The 15,797-nt window shown below is 57.1% G+C and overlaps 1 protein-coding gene and 1 non-coding gene across 4 annotated transcripts in view; one reads left to right on the plus strand and one right to left on the minus strand.

Annotated features, from left to right (window-relative positions):
• LOC122388272 (epsin-1-like) overlaps positions 1-15,797 on the minus strand; it is a 64,701-nt gene that overhangs the window by 12,390 nt on the left and 36,514 nt on the right. For all 3 annotated transcript variants that reach the window (XM_043379198.1, XM_043379197.1, XM_043379199.1), the window contains 5 exons: positions 15,640-15,797; positions 14,884-15,037; positions 9,414-9,479; positions 4,799-4,889; positions 3,164-3,358 (listed from right to left, as the gene is read on the minus strand). The exon at positions 15,640-15,797 is cut by the window's right edge. In XM_043379198.1, coding sequence (XP_043235133.1) covers positions 3,164-3,358; positions 4,799-4,889; positions 9,414-9,479; positions 14,884-15,037; positions 15,640-15,797 — 664 coding nt within the window. The remainder of the gene's footprint in view (positions 1-3,163; positions 3,359-4,798; positions 4,890-9,413; positions 9,480-14,883; positions 15,038-15,639) is intronic.
• Trnas-aga lies at positions 318-399 on the plus strand. The gene has a single exon. It is a non-coding gene; the product is annotated as a tRNA-Ser (tRNA).

Consider the following 15,797-nt stretch of genomic DNA (forward strand, 5'->3'; position numbering starts at 1 on the left):
TGTGCTAAAATTAGCGGGAGTCGTAAGCTCGGGACAAATCCCAAGGTCTGCTGTTGAATCCCAAGGTCCCAAGGTCGGGTTCAATATCCCAAGATCTTGGGACAAATCCCAAGCTTTGGTAACCCTGGTTGCATGGAAAGAATGGGACCAAAAGTCTGGCAGCGCCCCCCCCCCCCCCCCTAATTGAAGGTGTTCCGCCGCTAGTGCCAGCAAGGACTCCGCCACCGTGGCTGTAGCAGAGGTCAATTATAGGCCCAGGAAAAAGCCAGGTTACGTTTCTAGGATTTGTTGAAGTCTCCATCCGCGACCACGTCACAGCGGTCGTGGCCGAGTGGTTAAGGCGTCTGACTAGAAATCAGATTCCCTCTGGGAGCGTAGGTTCGAGTCCTACCGACCGCGAGATGTTTTTCTTGCCAGATCCGGGTGGCGCAAACTTATTACCACTGGGGCATTCCACGATAGATCGACCAAAAATAAATAAAATTTACACCCTCATATTTTATTTTTTGCTTAAAATTGGTCTAATGGGTTGTGATGGGCGGGGAACCCAGCTGTGGTAAGGATTTTTTTCTTCGAACAACGGTTTCCGAGATATAGCCTCGGGCAGTTCCTGGAGGTCACACTGCAACCCTATGTTTGGCGGCTTATAACTCGGAAACTATTGGTTTTCTATGGTAAAAACTTTATATGGTTCAACTCGCAATCAACCAACAAACGTTTTGGCTATCTCGGATTTTCGATTTTTGAAAATTTTGATCACGTGACATCTTGACCTTTTTTTTGAAGAGTGACCTTGATATTATCCCAACTGAAAGTCGCAATTTTGTCTGATGACGATTAAAGCCTTATCTATTTTCATTCATATGCGATAATAAAAATGTGGCTTTCGGCCTGCGTTGACCTCAGGTCAGGTCATTTTTATGACCTTCCCATTATTACGAGCGAGAGCGACAGCGAGATCTCGAGAACAAAGCAAGATAGCAACAAGTGGTAAACGGCACAAAGTACACAGGGATAAGGGCTACAATTTTTACTCAGGTCATTTTCAGGTCAGGACAAAGATGACGTTACAGGGGCAAAAAGAAAGTCTAAATGGCGGCACTACATATATATGAAGTTTTTCTCGAATAACTTTCAAAGTATCCCAGCTAGGAACAAACTAATAGCACCATCGTGATCCTCTCGTCGATCCGCATCGAAACATATGTATGTTGACCTCGAAAGGTCAAGGTCAAAAGTTGACCTTAGGTCACGTGACCTTAAGGTCATCATATATATCATTTGATGGGCCTTGACGAGCTGAACACAATGAGCCTATCCGCCCGGCTGTATCTCAAACCTGTAAGGAGTTATTAGTAAAAAAAAACATTTGGTGACCTTTAATGACGTCACATGACCCAAGAGCAACGTCACAGTTGACCAAGGGCAAAAAAGGTCTCAAGGTAGTCAAAGTTAGTCGTATATGAAGTCACTCATGGTATATTAGGCAATTCCGACGCGTTTTAGTGTAGAAACAAGGGAGCTGATTTTTCCCCAATTGACTTATAATGGGGTGGTCAAGAAATTGACCTGATCTTAGGTCATCGGTATTGAAATTCAAAACGAACTGGCGCTAGGCGAAAGCAAACACAATGGTGCCTGTTCCACGTCTCTTTCTTTATTAGATCAAAAGGTACAGCCAAAACTATTTTGACTTCCTTTTTACCCCTGTGACGTCATCTTTGACCTGACCTGAAAATGACCTCCGTAAAAATTGTAGACCTTATCCCTGTGAATCCTGTACCGTTTACCGCTTGTCGCTATCTTGCTTTATTCTCGAGATCTCGCGTCGCTCCCGCTCGTAATAATGGACAGGTCATAAAAATGACCTGACCTGAGGTCAACGCAGGGCGATAGCCACTTTTTTATTTGCGCATATGAATGGCAATTGATAAAGCTTTAATCGTCATCAGACATAATTGCGACTTTCAGTTGGGGAAATATCAAGGTCACTCTTCGAAAAAAAGGTCAAGATGTCACGTGATCAAAATTTTCAAAAATCGAAAATCCGAGATAGCCAAAACGTTTGTTGGTTGATTGCGAGTTGAACCATATAAAGTTACCAATAGCTTCTGAGTTATAAGCCGCCAAACATAGGGTTGCAGCGTAACCTCCAGGAATTGCTTAGGCTATATCTCGGAAACCGTTGTTCGAAGAAAAAAATCCTTGGCACAGCTGGCTTCCCCGCCCATCACAACCCATTAGGCCAATTTTAAGCAAAAAATAAAATATGAGGGTGTACGGCTTTGGTCGATCTATCGTGGAATGCCCCCACTCCCGCAGACATATACACCGCAACGCGCAGAGCCGTGTATCAAAGCCGCTGTAAAAGCCATGAACGCATCTGGCCCGTCCTCGGTAGCTTTCTGTGACAGTGTACAGTCACTGTCAGTTGACAGTGTGCAGTCACTGTCAGTTCCCTGGACGGAGCCAAGCTGAACCTCCCCGGGGCACGCATGGCGCATGGAATCCCCCCCCCCCCCAAAAAAAACCGCTCACCTCTCACTGGGGGGAGGTCCCGCCGCCACGTTTGGTGAAATGAGGGGAGGGGCTGGGGAGACCGCCACTGCCCTCGACACTCGCCTCATACACTAGGGACGCAACCCGCGCGCCCTTTGGGAGCCGCACATACACTGAGATGAATGAAACGTTTGCCAGCCTGTGTGTGTGTACTGTAGCCGGTTTTACAGAGACCTGTTTTATCCCCCAGTGGCCGAATAATATCGCCGCCACTTGCCCTGCCCTTTCTCTGAGGTGTGTGCTATTCTTATGGCTGTGCTAAATCCATCATGGTGGCGATGAACTTGAACGGATAAACCAGAGCCCTCCCACTGCCTCCCGTCCTTTCCCCTGTCCCCGCCCCCGTCCCCATGTCCCCTGTCCCTGTCCCGGTCCCTGTCAACTCCCCATGTCCCCTGTCCCCGTCCCCGGTCCCGGCCCCCTACCCCCAGCCGTCCCGGCCTGTCCCCTGTCCCCGCCCCCGGTCCCGGTCCCCTACCCCCAGCCGTCCCGGCCTGTCCCTGTCTCCGTCCCCGCCCCCGTCCCGGTCCGTCACCTCCCCCTGTCCCTGTCCCCTGTCCCCGCCCTCATCCCCGTCCCTGTCCCTGTCCCCTGCACCACTCACGCGCCGCGCCGTTGGTCGGTGCCGCCGCCGAGCGCTGCGTCAGCTCGGCAAACTCGTCCTCGTCGCGGGCGGCGGCGGCGGCGGGCGGCTGCACGGCGGCACCCAGCTCGGCCGCCACGGGCGCCCACGGGTCGGCGGCGGCCGGCGCCGACGGCGAGGCCAGCGGCGCCCACGGGTCCACCGGCGCCGCCGCCGCTGCGCGGGGAGCGGGGGGAGGGGGGGGGCGGTTAGAGCCTCAGCCCGGCGCGCGCACACACTGACAGATACAATTACAGACTGATGGATACGGACTGACGGACACGGATACAGACCGACGAATACAGAACGACGGACACGGATACAGAACTGACAAATACAGACTGACGGATACAGACTGACGGACACGGATACAGACCGACGGGTACAGATTCACAGATACGGACTGACGGACACGGATACAGACCGACGAATACAGACTGACGGATACTGACTGACTGACGGGTACAGACTGACGAATAGCGTCTACAGATACAGACTGACAGGTACAGACTGCCGGGTACATACAGAGACTGTAGGGGAGAGTGGGGCACATTCGTGCAAAAAATGGATAAATCCTTATATCTGTTCTTTGGTTAGTGCAACGGCAAAATTGTTGGTTGTAGTATGGAAAGGAACTATTTCATATATTTTCCTCTCTGAAAGTTATCCTCTAAAATTATTGCTTCTATCAGAAAAAAATGACTTTTAATAACTCTGAACGTTTGCACGAAACTGCCCCACCTATGGGGCACATTCGTGCAAGGGATGGGGCACTTCCGTGCACCCTGCAAAGTTCGAGAAATTACCGGGCATCATCAGAAATTTACCAAAGGAAATTGGCAGGGAGTCATTTCACTTGATTCCTTTCGACAAGAATGCATTGCACAACATATGTAGAAAGAATGGGCTGGCCAACAAGAATGTGCCAACTGCCGGCCTCCGTGACCTCGCCAAGTTCGCGTGAATTACTCGTCACGACGTCGCAAGCAGCCGAGACTGAGTCAGGCGAGCGTCATTAGTGAAACCTACCACAGATAAAGTCATAAATCGCAAAAAATATACACGAATGTGCCCCCAGGCAGTGCGTACACGAGCCTGCCCCACGTTATTTGTAATATAGTTATTTCAAAATTTTTGTTGAAAAAATGACACTTTGTCAACAAACAAGTTTGCAGCAGTTCCGTGAATAGAGTGAGCTTCTTCGCCCCCCCCCCCCAAATTTTGAAAAGCTGAACCACATTTCCGAGTCAGGATCACGAAAATGGATGATATGAGAAAAGTTTGGAAAGCTCACTAATATTACAAATTTGCGTTTTTATCAAGCATGACAGCAGGTACAGTGTTGTCTTCTACGGTGAACGAAGGGCGGCAATGATATACATATTTCCATAATTTACCTTGAGGTCGTGCAGTCACTCGTGTTCCCATAAACTGCTGAAAACGAATGTGCCCCATGCACGAATGTGCCCCACTCTTCCCTACACTGTAGAAAACTATAACAAATCGATCGAATGGGCCTGACTGCCGTCACCGGGACCCCCGTCTGATCCCGGCACACTGCGCTAGCCTCTGCCCGGGCGGTCGGGAAGTGGCCGCCGGCGGGGCGGGGTCACTGACCGGGCGGGCCGGCCGGCGCCGCCGGCTGCTCCAGCGGTGCCCACGGGTCGACGGCGGCCGCCGGAGTCGAGGTGCCGCTCCACGGGTCACTCTGGCGGGCAGAGCCATCACCACAGGTCAGCAGGGGTCACCGGAGGTCAGCAGGGGTCACCACAGGTCAGCAGGGGTCACCGGAGGTCAGCAGGGGTCACCACAGGTCAGCAGGGGTCACCACAGGTCAGCAGGGGTCACCACAGGTCAGCAGGGGTCACCACAGGTCAGCAGGGGTCACCGGAGGTCAGCAGGGGTCACCACAGGTCAGCAGGGGTCACCACAGGTCAGCAGGGGTCACCACAGGTCAGCAGGGGTCATGGTAGGTCCCCAGACGTACTCAGAGGTCGGAGCTTAAAACTCAGACGGACACACAGGTCACAGCAGTTCCACCCCGCAGACGGACACACAGGTCACAGCAGTTCCACCCGGCAGACAGACACACAGGTCACAGCAGTTCTAACTCCGCAGACGGACACACAGGTCACAGCAGTTCCAACTCCGCAGACAGACACACAGGTCACAGCAGTCTAACTCCGCAGACAGACACACAGGTCACAGCAGTTCTAACTCCGCAGCCTCCGGGAGCGACAGCGGGTGAACGACAGCCGAGCATGGTTAGATGTAGTCAGGGTCGTCTGGGAGCGGTCAGATGTAGCCAGGGCCGTCTGGGAGCGGTCAGATGTAGTCAGGGCTGTCTGGGAGCGGTCAGATGTAGTCAGGACCGTCTGGGAGCGGTCAGATGTAGCCATGGTCGTCTGGGAGCGGTCAGATGTAGTCAGGGTCATCTGGAAGCGGTCCGATGTAGTCAAGGGCGTCTAGGAGCGGTCAGACGTAGAGTTTAATGTAGTCAGGGTCCCACACTGAGAAGCCGTTGGGTGCTCGGAAGGCCACCCGGCCCGTTCTCGGAGTCGGGAGGTGGCCGGGTGCTGGTGGGCCACGTCCAGAGGTGCAATGGAAATCAGATGGGGCAGGTACAGCGTATCGAATAATTGCACAGGTATGGGCATGTGAATTAAAGGGACCCTCCCACCTTCAAAAAAGTTAATGAATTGGCATGAAAGTGATGTCGCTCGGTTCAGAAAGAGCAAAAATGAATATTTACCAAATTTCATCGAAAAATATTCACCGGTTTTCAAGATATTTGACTTTTACTTTTGTTTACTTTTTGGGATCTCCGCTGTTCCTAGCGACTTTATTTGAAAGTGCGGCATTTGTTGCGCGCAAAGCAGCATATACCACCGCGTGCTGCCAAACGTTTTAGTAAAAGATTTAAAAATCGTTAGATCTCCGCTGACGTCACAAATTCTAAGGGGGCATACCAATGCATTAGCCCCTTAGAATCAGAAAACTGCAAGTTTGAAATTCCATATCTCCGAATTGAAGCATTTTTCGATGTTGTGAATGCCCAAACCGGTATTTTCAGGCCATGGCCACCAATTTGGCTATCTCAACTCAAAACTAATGTTAAGGTGGGAGGGTCCCTTTAACACATTGAGATGGAGTACAGACATCATATATGTTCTGTGATATCTGTATACATTCTCTGGCGGACAGGTCGGGCCGATGACTGACTGGGGCCATTTGCTGTGTCAGTGTGTCGGTTCCTCCCGTGTGGTGTGTCAGGGTGTCAGTTCCTCCCGTGTGGTGTGTCAGGGTGTCGGTTCCTCCCGGGTGGTGTGTCAGGGTGTCAGTTTCTCCCGTGTGGTGTGTCAGGGTGTCGGTTCCTACCGTGTCGTGTCAGGGTGTCGGTTCCTACCGTGTCGTGTCAGGGTGTCGGTTCCTCCCGTGTGGTGTGTCATGGTGTCGGTTCCTCCAGTGTGGTGTGTCAGGGTGTCAGTTTCTCCCGTGTGGTGTGTCAGTGTGTCGGTTCCTACCGTGTCGTGTCATGGTGTCGGTTCCTCCAGTGTGGTGTGTCAGGGTGTCAGTTTCTCCCTTGTGGTGTGTCAGGGTGTCGGTTCCTCCCGTGTGGTGTGTCAGTGTGTCGGTTCCTACCGTGTCGTGTCAGGGTGTCGGTTCCTCCCGTGTGGTGTGTCAGGGTGTCAGTTCCTCCCGTGTGGTGCGTCAGGGTGTCGGTTCCTACCGTGTCGTGTGTCAGGGTGTCGGTTCCTCCCGTGTGGTGTGTCAGTGTGTCGGTTCCTACCGTGTGGTGTGTCAGTTTGTCGGTTCCTACCGTGTCGTGTCAGGGTGTCGGTTCCTCCCGTGTGGTGTGTCATGGTGTCGGTTCCTCCCGTGTGGTGTGTCATGGTGTCGGTTTCTCCCGTGTGGTGTGTCATGGTGTCGGTTCCTCCCGTGTGGTGTGTCATGATGTCGGTTTCTCCCGTGTGGTGTGTCATGGTGTCGGTCTCTCCCGTGTGGTGTGTCAGGGTGTCAGTTCCTCCCGTGTGGTGTGTCAGTGTGTCGGTTCCTCCCGTGTGGTGTGTCAGTGTGTCGGTTCCTACCGTGTCGTGTCAGTGTGTCGGTTCCTCCCGTGTGGTGTGTCAGTGTGTCGGTTCCTCCCGTGTGGTGTGTCAGTGTGTCGGTTCCTCCCGTGTGGTGTGTCAGGGTGTCGGTTCCTCCCGTGTGGTGTGTCAGGGTGTCGGTTCCTCCCGTGTGGTGTGTCAGGGTGTCGGTTCCTCCCGTGTGGTGTGTCAGGGTGTCGGTTCCTCCCGTGTGGTGTGTCAGTGTGTCGGTTCCTACCGTGTCGTGTCAGGGTGTCGGTTCCTCCCGTGTGGTGTGTCAGTGTGTCGGTTCCTACCGTGTCGTGTCAGGGTGTCGGTTCCTCCCGTGTGGTGTGTCAGTGTGTCGGTTCCTCCCGTGTGGTGTGTCAGGGTGTCGGTTCCTCCCGTGTGGTGTGTCAGGGTGTCGGTTCCTCCCGTGTGGTGTGTCAGTGTGTCGGTTCCTACCGTGTCGTGTCAGGGTGTCGGTTCCTCCCGTGTGGTGTGTCAGGGTGTCGGTTCCTCCCGTGTGGTGTGTCAGTGTGTCGGTTCCTACCGTGTCGTGTCAGGGTGTCGGTTCCTCCCGTGTGGTGTGTCAGTGTGTCAGTTCCTCCCGTGTGGTGCGTCAGGGTGTCGGTTCCTACCGTGTCGTGTGTCAGGGTGTCGGTCCCTCCCGTGAGGTGTGTCAGGGTGTCGGTTCCTCCCGTGTGGTGTGTCAGTGTGTCGGTTCCTACCGTGTGGTGTGTCAGTTTGTCGGTTCCTACCGTGTCGTGTCAGGGTGTCGGTTCCTCCCGTGTGGTGTGTCATGGTGTCGGCTCCTCCCGTGTGGTGTGTCATGGTGTCGGTTTCTCCCGTGTGGTGTGTCATGATGTCGGTTTCTCCCGTGTGGTGTGTCATGGTGTCGGTCTCTCCCGTGTGGTGTGTCAGGGTGTCAGTTCCTCCCGTGTGGTGTGTCAGTGTGTCGGTTCCTCCCGTGTGGTGTGTCAGTGTGTCGGTTCCTACCGTGTCGTGTCAGGGTGTCGGTTCCTCCCGTGTGGTGTGTCAGGGTGTCGGTTCCACCCGTGTGTCAGGGTGTCGGTTCCTCCCGTGTGGTGTGTCAGGGTATCGGTTCCTCCCGTGTGGTGTGTCAGTGTGACGGTTCCTCCCGTGTGGTGTGTCAGTGTGTCGGTTCCTCCCGTGTGGTGTGTCAGTGTGTCGGTTCCTCCCGTGTGGTGTGTCAGGGTGTCGGTTCCTCCCGTGTGGTGTGTCAGGGTGTCGGTTCCTCCCGTGTGGTGTGTCAGGGTGTCGGTTCCTCCCGTGTGGTGTGTCAGGGTGTCGGTTCCTCCCGTGTGGTGTGTCAGTGTGTCGGTTCCTACCGTGTCGTGTCAGGGTGTCGGTTCCTCCCGTGTGGTGTGTCAGGGTGTCGGTTCCTCCCGTGTGGTGTGTCAGTGTGTCGGTTCCTACCGTGTCGTGTCAGGGTGTCGGTTCCTCCCGTGTGGTGTGTCAGTGTGTCGGTTCCTCCCGTGTGGTGTGTCAGGGTGTCGGTTCCTCCCGTGTGGTGTGTCAGTGTGTCGGTTCCTCCCGTGTGGTGTGTCAGTGTGTCGGTTCCTCCCGTGTCGTGTCAGGGTGTCGGTTCCTCCCGTGTGGTGTGTCAGGGTGGCTGGTGAGCGACGAGGGTCCCCGCTCCCGACTCCCACCAGCCGCCAGTGTGCCACCCGTGCAGCGCACACACAGACACACACACACATACACAGACAGACCCACGGGCACCCGGCCACACTGTGCGGCGCCAGTCCCCGGCCGGCACGCGCCGCCGGTGACGTCAGGTGCGGCGCGCGGCCCAGTTGTGGTAACCGGAGCCGCCGTGTGGCGGAGACGCCCCCCGTCCGTCCGAGTCGGCGGGCGGCGGGCGGCGAACCCGGGGGCTTCGGAGGAGGGGGGGGGGGGGCTCTGATACCACACCGCGGGACCCTGTGACACCACACCGCGGGACCCTCTGATACCACACCGCGGGACTCCCTGATACCGCACCGCGGGACCCCTGGCACCACACCGCGGGACCCTGTGACACCACACCGCGGGACCCCTCTGACACCACACCGCGTGACCCTGTGATACCACACATCGGGGACCCTCTGATACCACACCGCGGGACCCTGTGACCGGCGGTGACGCGCCCCGTCTCTGACCTGCGCAGGGACGGCCGGCTCCGGCTGCACGGGCATCCCCCAGGGGTCGACGGGCGGGGCAGCCGCCTGCAACAGGGGGCGGGACGGTCAGTGGACGGTCAGTGGACGGGCTGCAACAGGGGGCCGGACGGTCAGTGGACACTTTACTATTACCCGCAGTCCACACTGGCTCAGCAGTCCAGTCCACAGTCCACACTGGCTCCGCAGTTCACAGTTTACAGTCCACACTGGCTCCGCAGTTCACAGTCCACAGTCCACACTGGCTCCACAGCTAACATGAGCCCCACAGCCCTCTGGCTCCACAGTCCGCAGGGGGCCCACAGCCCAGAGTCCACAGGGGGCCCACAGCCCTCTGAATCCACAGTCCGCAGGGGGCCCACAGCCCACAGTCCACAGCGGGCCCACAGTCCACAGGTGCTCCGCAGGTGCTCCGCTCCCACCGGCGCACCACTGTTCATTGTCAGCGGCCCCCCGTCGGCCGGCCCCGTTCACCTCCGAGGGGCCGCCGCCCGACGGCCGACAGTCAACGGACGGAGCCGAGGACGGGTCCTCCGGCGCCGCCTCGTCCTCGTCCTCAAGGTGCCGGTAGGAGGACATGGCGCCGCGCCGGCGGCCCGTGCCGCACTGGGCGGAGCACGGCCGGCCGGCGGGGGCGGGGGCGGGGGCGGGGGCGGGGAGGCGGCAATGGGCCGGCCAGTGCGGCGGGGCGGGAGCGCAGGCGGCGGAAGGTGACAGCCCGTGGCCCGACTACAGCCCCCCGCAGACAGGGACACAGCCGCCACTCAGTCCAGATTCCGCCGACAATTAGACACAGTCCCGCCGCCGAGCTGGGATCTGCAGAGGATGTGTTTGATCCATAAAACATCTTAAAAATCGACCTTTCCACCTGACCGAGAACTGACCACTAAACACGGCTGAAAATGACCTAGGACAGCGGTGAGGATAAAGTTCTCGAGTTATTGGCCAAATTGCACAATAAACGTGTGTCATGACTTCTACACGCCCATAAAATTACGTCACATGTTCTGGCCTAGGTTTGACCTCCTACCGAGTGAAGGTTCGACACCCACAAGCTACAGGTCTCGCGGGTTTTAGCGGTAGGTTTTGCACCTAGAAAATTTAGTGTACTTCAGGCTATATCTTCGTCGTCTTAAGCTTTTAAGTGTTGAAGATGCGATCGACTTGTTGGGTAACAAGCCGGCCATGATCGTGTAAAATGACTTCATCGTAGATCGATTAGTTTCTAAGATATAACCGGAAATGTAAAAGTGCAAAACCTACCGCTTAATCTCGCGAGACCTGTACATACAGTCACCGTGCAAGCATGGGATGGTGAACTAAACTGGAGCTCTATGTGACGTGTTAAACAGCTGTAAGAGCCCACAGCTGCAGTGTGGACTTGCCTAAATAATGATAATTTGTACTTTGTTCCACCATGCAGGGCTGCGGAGTCGATGGATTTTCGGCGACTCCGACTCCGACTCCGGCTTTCAAAAACCAGCTCCGACTCCGACTACGACTCCGGGCAGAATTGTCGACTCCGACCGACTCCAACTCCCGACTCCGACTCCACAGACCTAGCAGGGCTGCGGAGTCGACAGATTTTCGGTGACTCCGACTCCGACTCCGGCTCGGGTTTCTAAAATCGACTCCGACTCCGACTCCGGTCACAACTGTCGACTCCGACCGACTCCGACTCCGACTCCGACTCCGACTCCGCAGCCCTGCCACCATGTGACGTCATGAATGATCTCGAGGTCAGCATAGGTTGGTTTTGCTCTGACAATTTTGCGATGCTTCCAAACAGTCCGAATTTGAAAATGGAACCCGTAATTTTGGAGTTAATTTCTGTTCTATAGCGCTTCCCCAATTCGCATTATCAAACCAGGAACTCTGTCATTTGATAATCCTCATAAAAACACCAGTCGTGCACCCATTAAACAGAACAGAAAATACGAATTATGTGAAACTCATTCAATTTCAGAGCTCAAATCCTGTGCAAGTACACTGAATCGTAAATTTTCGGCTGTTTATACTACAACAGCTTCGGCTACATTTAATGACAAATCGGAGGTCGGTGCCAAGAGTTCGAATCAACCTTCAAATAGAGTGCCTGATGTTGATTTAGTATAGAGTACCTACTTTAAGACATACGATGTGCACACCGACATCTGGGACTGAGCCCCGCCCGGGCTCGGGTTAGTGTCTGGGACTGAGCCCTGGCCGGGCTCGGGTTAGTGTCTGGGACTGGGCCGGGCACGGGTTAGTGTCTGGGACTGGGTGAGCCCCGGCCGGGCTCGGGTTAGTGTCTGGTGGCTGAGGACCGGCCGGGCTCGGGTTAGTGTCTGGGACTGAGCCCCGGCCGGGCTCGGGTTAGTGTCTGGGACTGAGCCCCGGCCGGGCTCGGGTTAGTGTCTGGGACTGAGCCCCGGCCTGGCTCGGGTTAGTGTCTGGTGGCTGGGCCGGGTTCGGGTTAGTGTCTGGTGGCTGGGGCCGGGCCGGGCTCGGGTTAGTGTCTGGGACTGAGCCCCGGCCGGGCTCGGGTTAGTGTCTGGTAGCTGAGCCCCGGCCGGGCTCGGGTTAGTGTCTGGGACTGAGCCCCGGCCGGGCTCGGGTTAGTGTCTGGTGGCTGGGGCCGGGCCGGGCTCGGGTTAGTGTCTGGGACTGAGCCCCGGCCGGGCTCGGGTTAGTGTCTGGTAGCTGATATCCGAGATGTGCTCCGATAGCCTCAGCCGACCGATCAAGCACACACCGTGCGGGAGCAGTGACTAGGGAGCAGCGTTGGGAGTACTGACCACGGTCCGTGTCTGGTCAATTGGTAATGTCGGCTCTGTGAGTCAGCCACAGCGACTAACCCCGTCACCCTGGGGTAGCCGGTGCCAGGTACAGGCGGGGTCAGAGCCGGTTACAGGTGGGGTCAGAGCCGGTTACAGGTGGGGTCAGAGCCGGTTACAGGTGGGGTCAGAGCCGGTTACAGGCGGGGTCAGAGCCGGTTACGGGTGGGGTCAGAGCCGGTTACAGGTGGGGTCAGAGCCGGTTACGGGTGGGGTCAGAGCCGGTTACAGGTGGGGTCAGAGCCGGTTACAGGTGGGGTCAGAGCCGGTTACAGGTGGGGTCAGAGCCGGCTACAGGCGGGGTCAGAGCCGGTTACAGGCGGGGTCAGAGCCGGTTACAGGTGGGGTCAGAGCCGGTTACAGGTGGGGTCAGAGCCGGTTACAGGTGGGGTCAGAGCCGGCTACAGGCGGGGTCAGAGCCGGTTACAGGCGGGGTCAGAGCCGGTTACAGGTGGGGTCAGAGCCGGTTACGGGTGGGGTCAGAGCCGGTTACAGGTGGGGTCAGAGCCGGTTACAGGCGGGGTCAGAGCCGGTTACAGGTGGGGTCAGAGCCGGTTACAGGTGGGGTCAGAGCCGGTTACAGGTGGGGTCAGAGCCGGCTACAGGCGGGGTCAGAGCCGGTTACAGGTGGGGTCAGAGCCGGTTACGGGTGGGGTCAGAGCCGGTTACAGGTGGGGTCAGAGCCGGTTACAGGTGGGGTCAGAGCCGGTTACAGGCGGGGTCAGAGCCGGTTACAGGTGGGGTCAGAGCCGGTTACAGGTGGGGTCAGAGCCGGTTACAGGCGGGGTCAGAGCCGGTTACAGGTGGGGTCAGAGTCGGTTACAGGCGGGGTCAGAGCCGGTTACAGGTGGGGTCAGAGCCGGTTACAGGTGGGGTCAGAGCCGGTTACAGGTGGGGTCAGAGCCGGTTACAGGTGGGGTCACACTCGGTAACCCGGGGAGGTGACAGCACACTGGGTGACCTCGGCTGACCTGTCCGGCCCGGCCGGCCGGCCGCCGCACCGCCACCGCCGCGCTGAACGGGTTCCATCGAACCGGCGGAGTTACCGCAGACTGCAGCGCGGGCCACCGGTCAGATACAGCACGGACAACAACACACAGACCGGTCAGATACGGTACACAGACCGGTCAGATACGGTACATGAGCCGGTCAGATACCACACGCGGACCGGTCAGATACGGTACATGAGCCAGTCAGATACAACACGCGGACCGGTCAGATACAACACACGGACCGGTCAGATACGGTACATGAGCCGGTCAGATACAACACACGGACCGGTCAGATACGGTACATGAGCCGGTCAGATACAACACACAGACCAGTCAGATACGGTACATGAGCCGGTCAGATACAGCACACAGACCGGTCAGATACGGTACATGAGCCGGTCAGATACAACACACAGACCGGCCAGATACAGCACACAGACCAGTCAGATACGGTACATGAGCCGGTCAGATACAACACGCGGACCCGTTAGATACAGCACACAGACCAGTCAGATACGGTACATGAGCCGGTCAGATACGGCACGCGGACCCGTTAGATACAGCACGGATAACAACACAGGCCAGTCAGATACGGTACATGAGCCGGTCAGATACAGCACACGGACCAGTCAGATACAGCACACGGACCGGTCAGATACAACACACGGACCGGTCAGATACAACACACGGACCCGTCAGATACAGCACACAGACCCGTCAGATACGGTACATGAGCCGGTCAGATACAACACATATACAGTAGGGGGTCGGTCAGATACTGAGCGGTCAGATACAGAAGACGGATCGGTCACATCGACACCTTTTTTTTAACCCCACATTTGTTCTCCGGTGAATTTCAGACAAGTTGGTTAGACACCTTCAAAAAAGGTACAATCACTCGATTTTTCTCAAGTTTGTCTGTCTTGGCAGATAAAGCAATACCAGGACAGGCCTACGAACACACATATTTGATCAGGATCGGACGATTGGACACTTTTAAAAGGAGATCTCTCGTGCCTCCCGGAAATTCACGGGAGAGCAGATGTGGGGTTTAAAAAAGGTGTCGACATGAGCCGGTCAGATACAGCACAAGGAGCGTTCAAATAAGACACCCGGACCGTTCAGAAACTGTTTTCATAAATTTAGTTTGAACCTTTTAAATGGAAGGATTCACAAGGACAGCCCCCCATTATGCAGAGCTTTATGGTGTTGGCTCTGCCCTCAACCCTCCGACCGCGCAATTCCAGTTCTATGGCAGAATTTAGAGCCCAAAGTTTAACGTGCGCACATAGCCGCGCACGGCCGGTCCCCTCACTGACTTCGCCTGGCTGCGGCCTGCCACCAACCGCAACCATACCTGTCAGGAGGCTCATAAACATCGAGCGCCCGTCGCGATTCGAGCCCGGACTGTTACAACCGGAAACGTGTGCTCTCGCTACGCGGGATCCAGCGCTCTACCGACTGAGCTACGGGACCGGCATCTGAGGGTGCTATCCGGCATGCGTCGACACTACCGACGGACCTGGCAGATGTGATACGCGGGCCGGTCAGGCGCCACATATAGAAGGGTACACGGTACACGGTACACTAGTCTGCCACTGCTGCGCCGCTCGGCCGCTCTGTATCCGCCCCGTGCCCGCTCACCTGGGCCGGTTTGGCGGCCGCCGGCGCCGGCAGGCCCCACGGGTCGGCCACCACGCCGGCCGGCGGCGGGGGCGCGGCCGCCGCCGGCCCGCCCAGGTCCAGCGACAGCAGGTCGGACATGGCGGACGGCCGCGCACCGGGACTGGAGGCCGTCCTGCGGCAGAGACACAGCCGTCAGCCGAGACGAGCCGCCCCTCAGTGGACACAAACACCCCCATCCCCCTCCCAGGGGACACAAACACTCCCTCAGTGGACACAAACACCGCCCCCCTTCCAGGGGACACAAACATCCCTCAGTGGACACAAACACCCTTAGTGGACAACCATGCCTGCTGTGTGTCCGTCTGTTGTGTGTCCGTGTGCTGTGTGCCATGTGTCCGTCTGTTGTGCCGTATGTCTGCTGCGCTGTGTGTCCGTGTGTCCGCTGTGTCCGTGTGCTGCGCTGTGTGTCCGCTGTGTCCGTGTGCTGTGCTGTGTGTCCGTGTGCTGCGCTGTGTGTCCGCTGTGTCCGTGTGCTGCACTGTGTGCCCGCTGTGTCCGTGTGCTGTGCTGTGTGCCCGCTGTGTCCGTGTGGTGCGCTGTGTGCCCGCTGTGTCCGTGTGCTGCGCCGTGTGCCCGCTGTGTCCGTGTGCTGCGCTGTGTGCCCGCTGTGTGTCCGTCTGTTGTGCTGTGTGTCCGTGTGCTGCGCTGTGGGTCCGTCTGTCCGTGTGCTGCCCACTGTGTCCGTGTGCTGTGCAGTGTGCCCGCTCCACTCACGCCGTCGCCGCCGGCTGCACGTCCTGTTCGGACTGTTTGAGCGCCATCTGCAGGCGCACCTCGTCCGAGCGGCTGCGCTGCCGCTCGCGCTCGGCCTCCTCCTGCGACATGGCGATGGCCAGCTGCAGCTGCAGCTCCTCCTCGCCGGAGGTCTGCGG

Source organism: Amphibalanus amphitrite, unplaced genomic scaffold, assembly GCF_019059575.1.
Source record: "Amphibalanus amphitrite isolate SeventyFive unplaced genomic scaffold, NRLGWU_Aamphi_draft 000316F_arrow, whole genome shotgun sequence".
NCBI classification, from domain to species: Eukaryota; Metazoa; Arthropoda; class Thecostraca; order Balanomorpha; family Balanidae; genus Amphibalanus; species Amphibalanus amphitrite.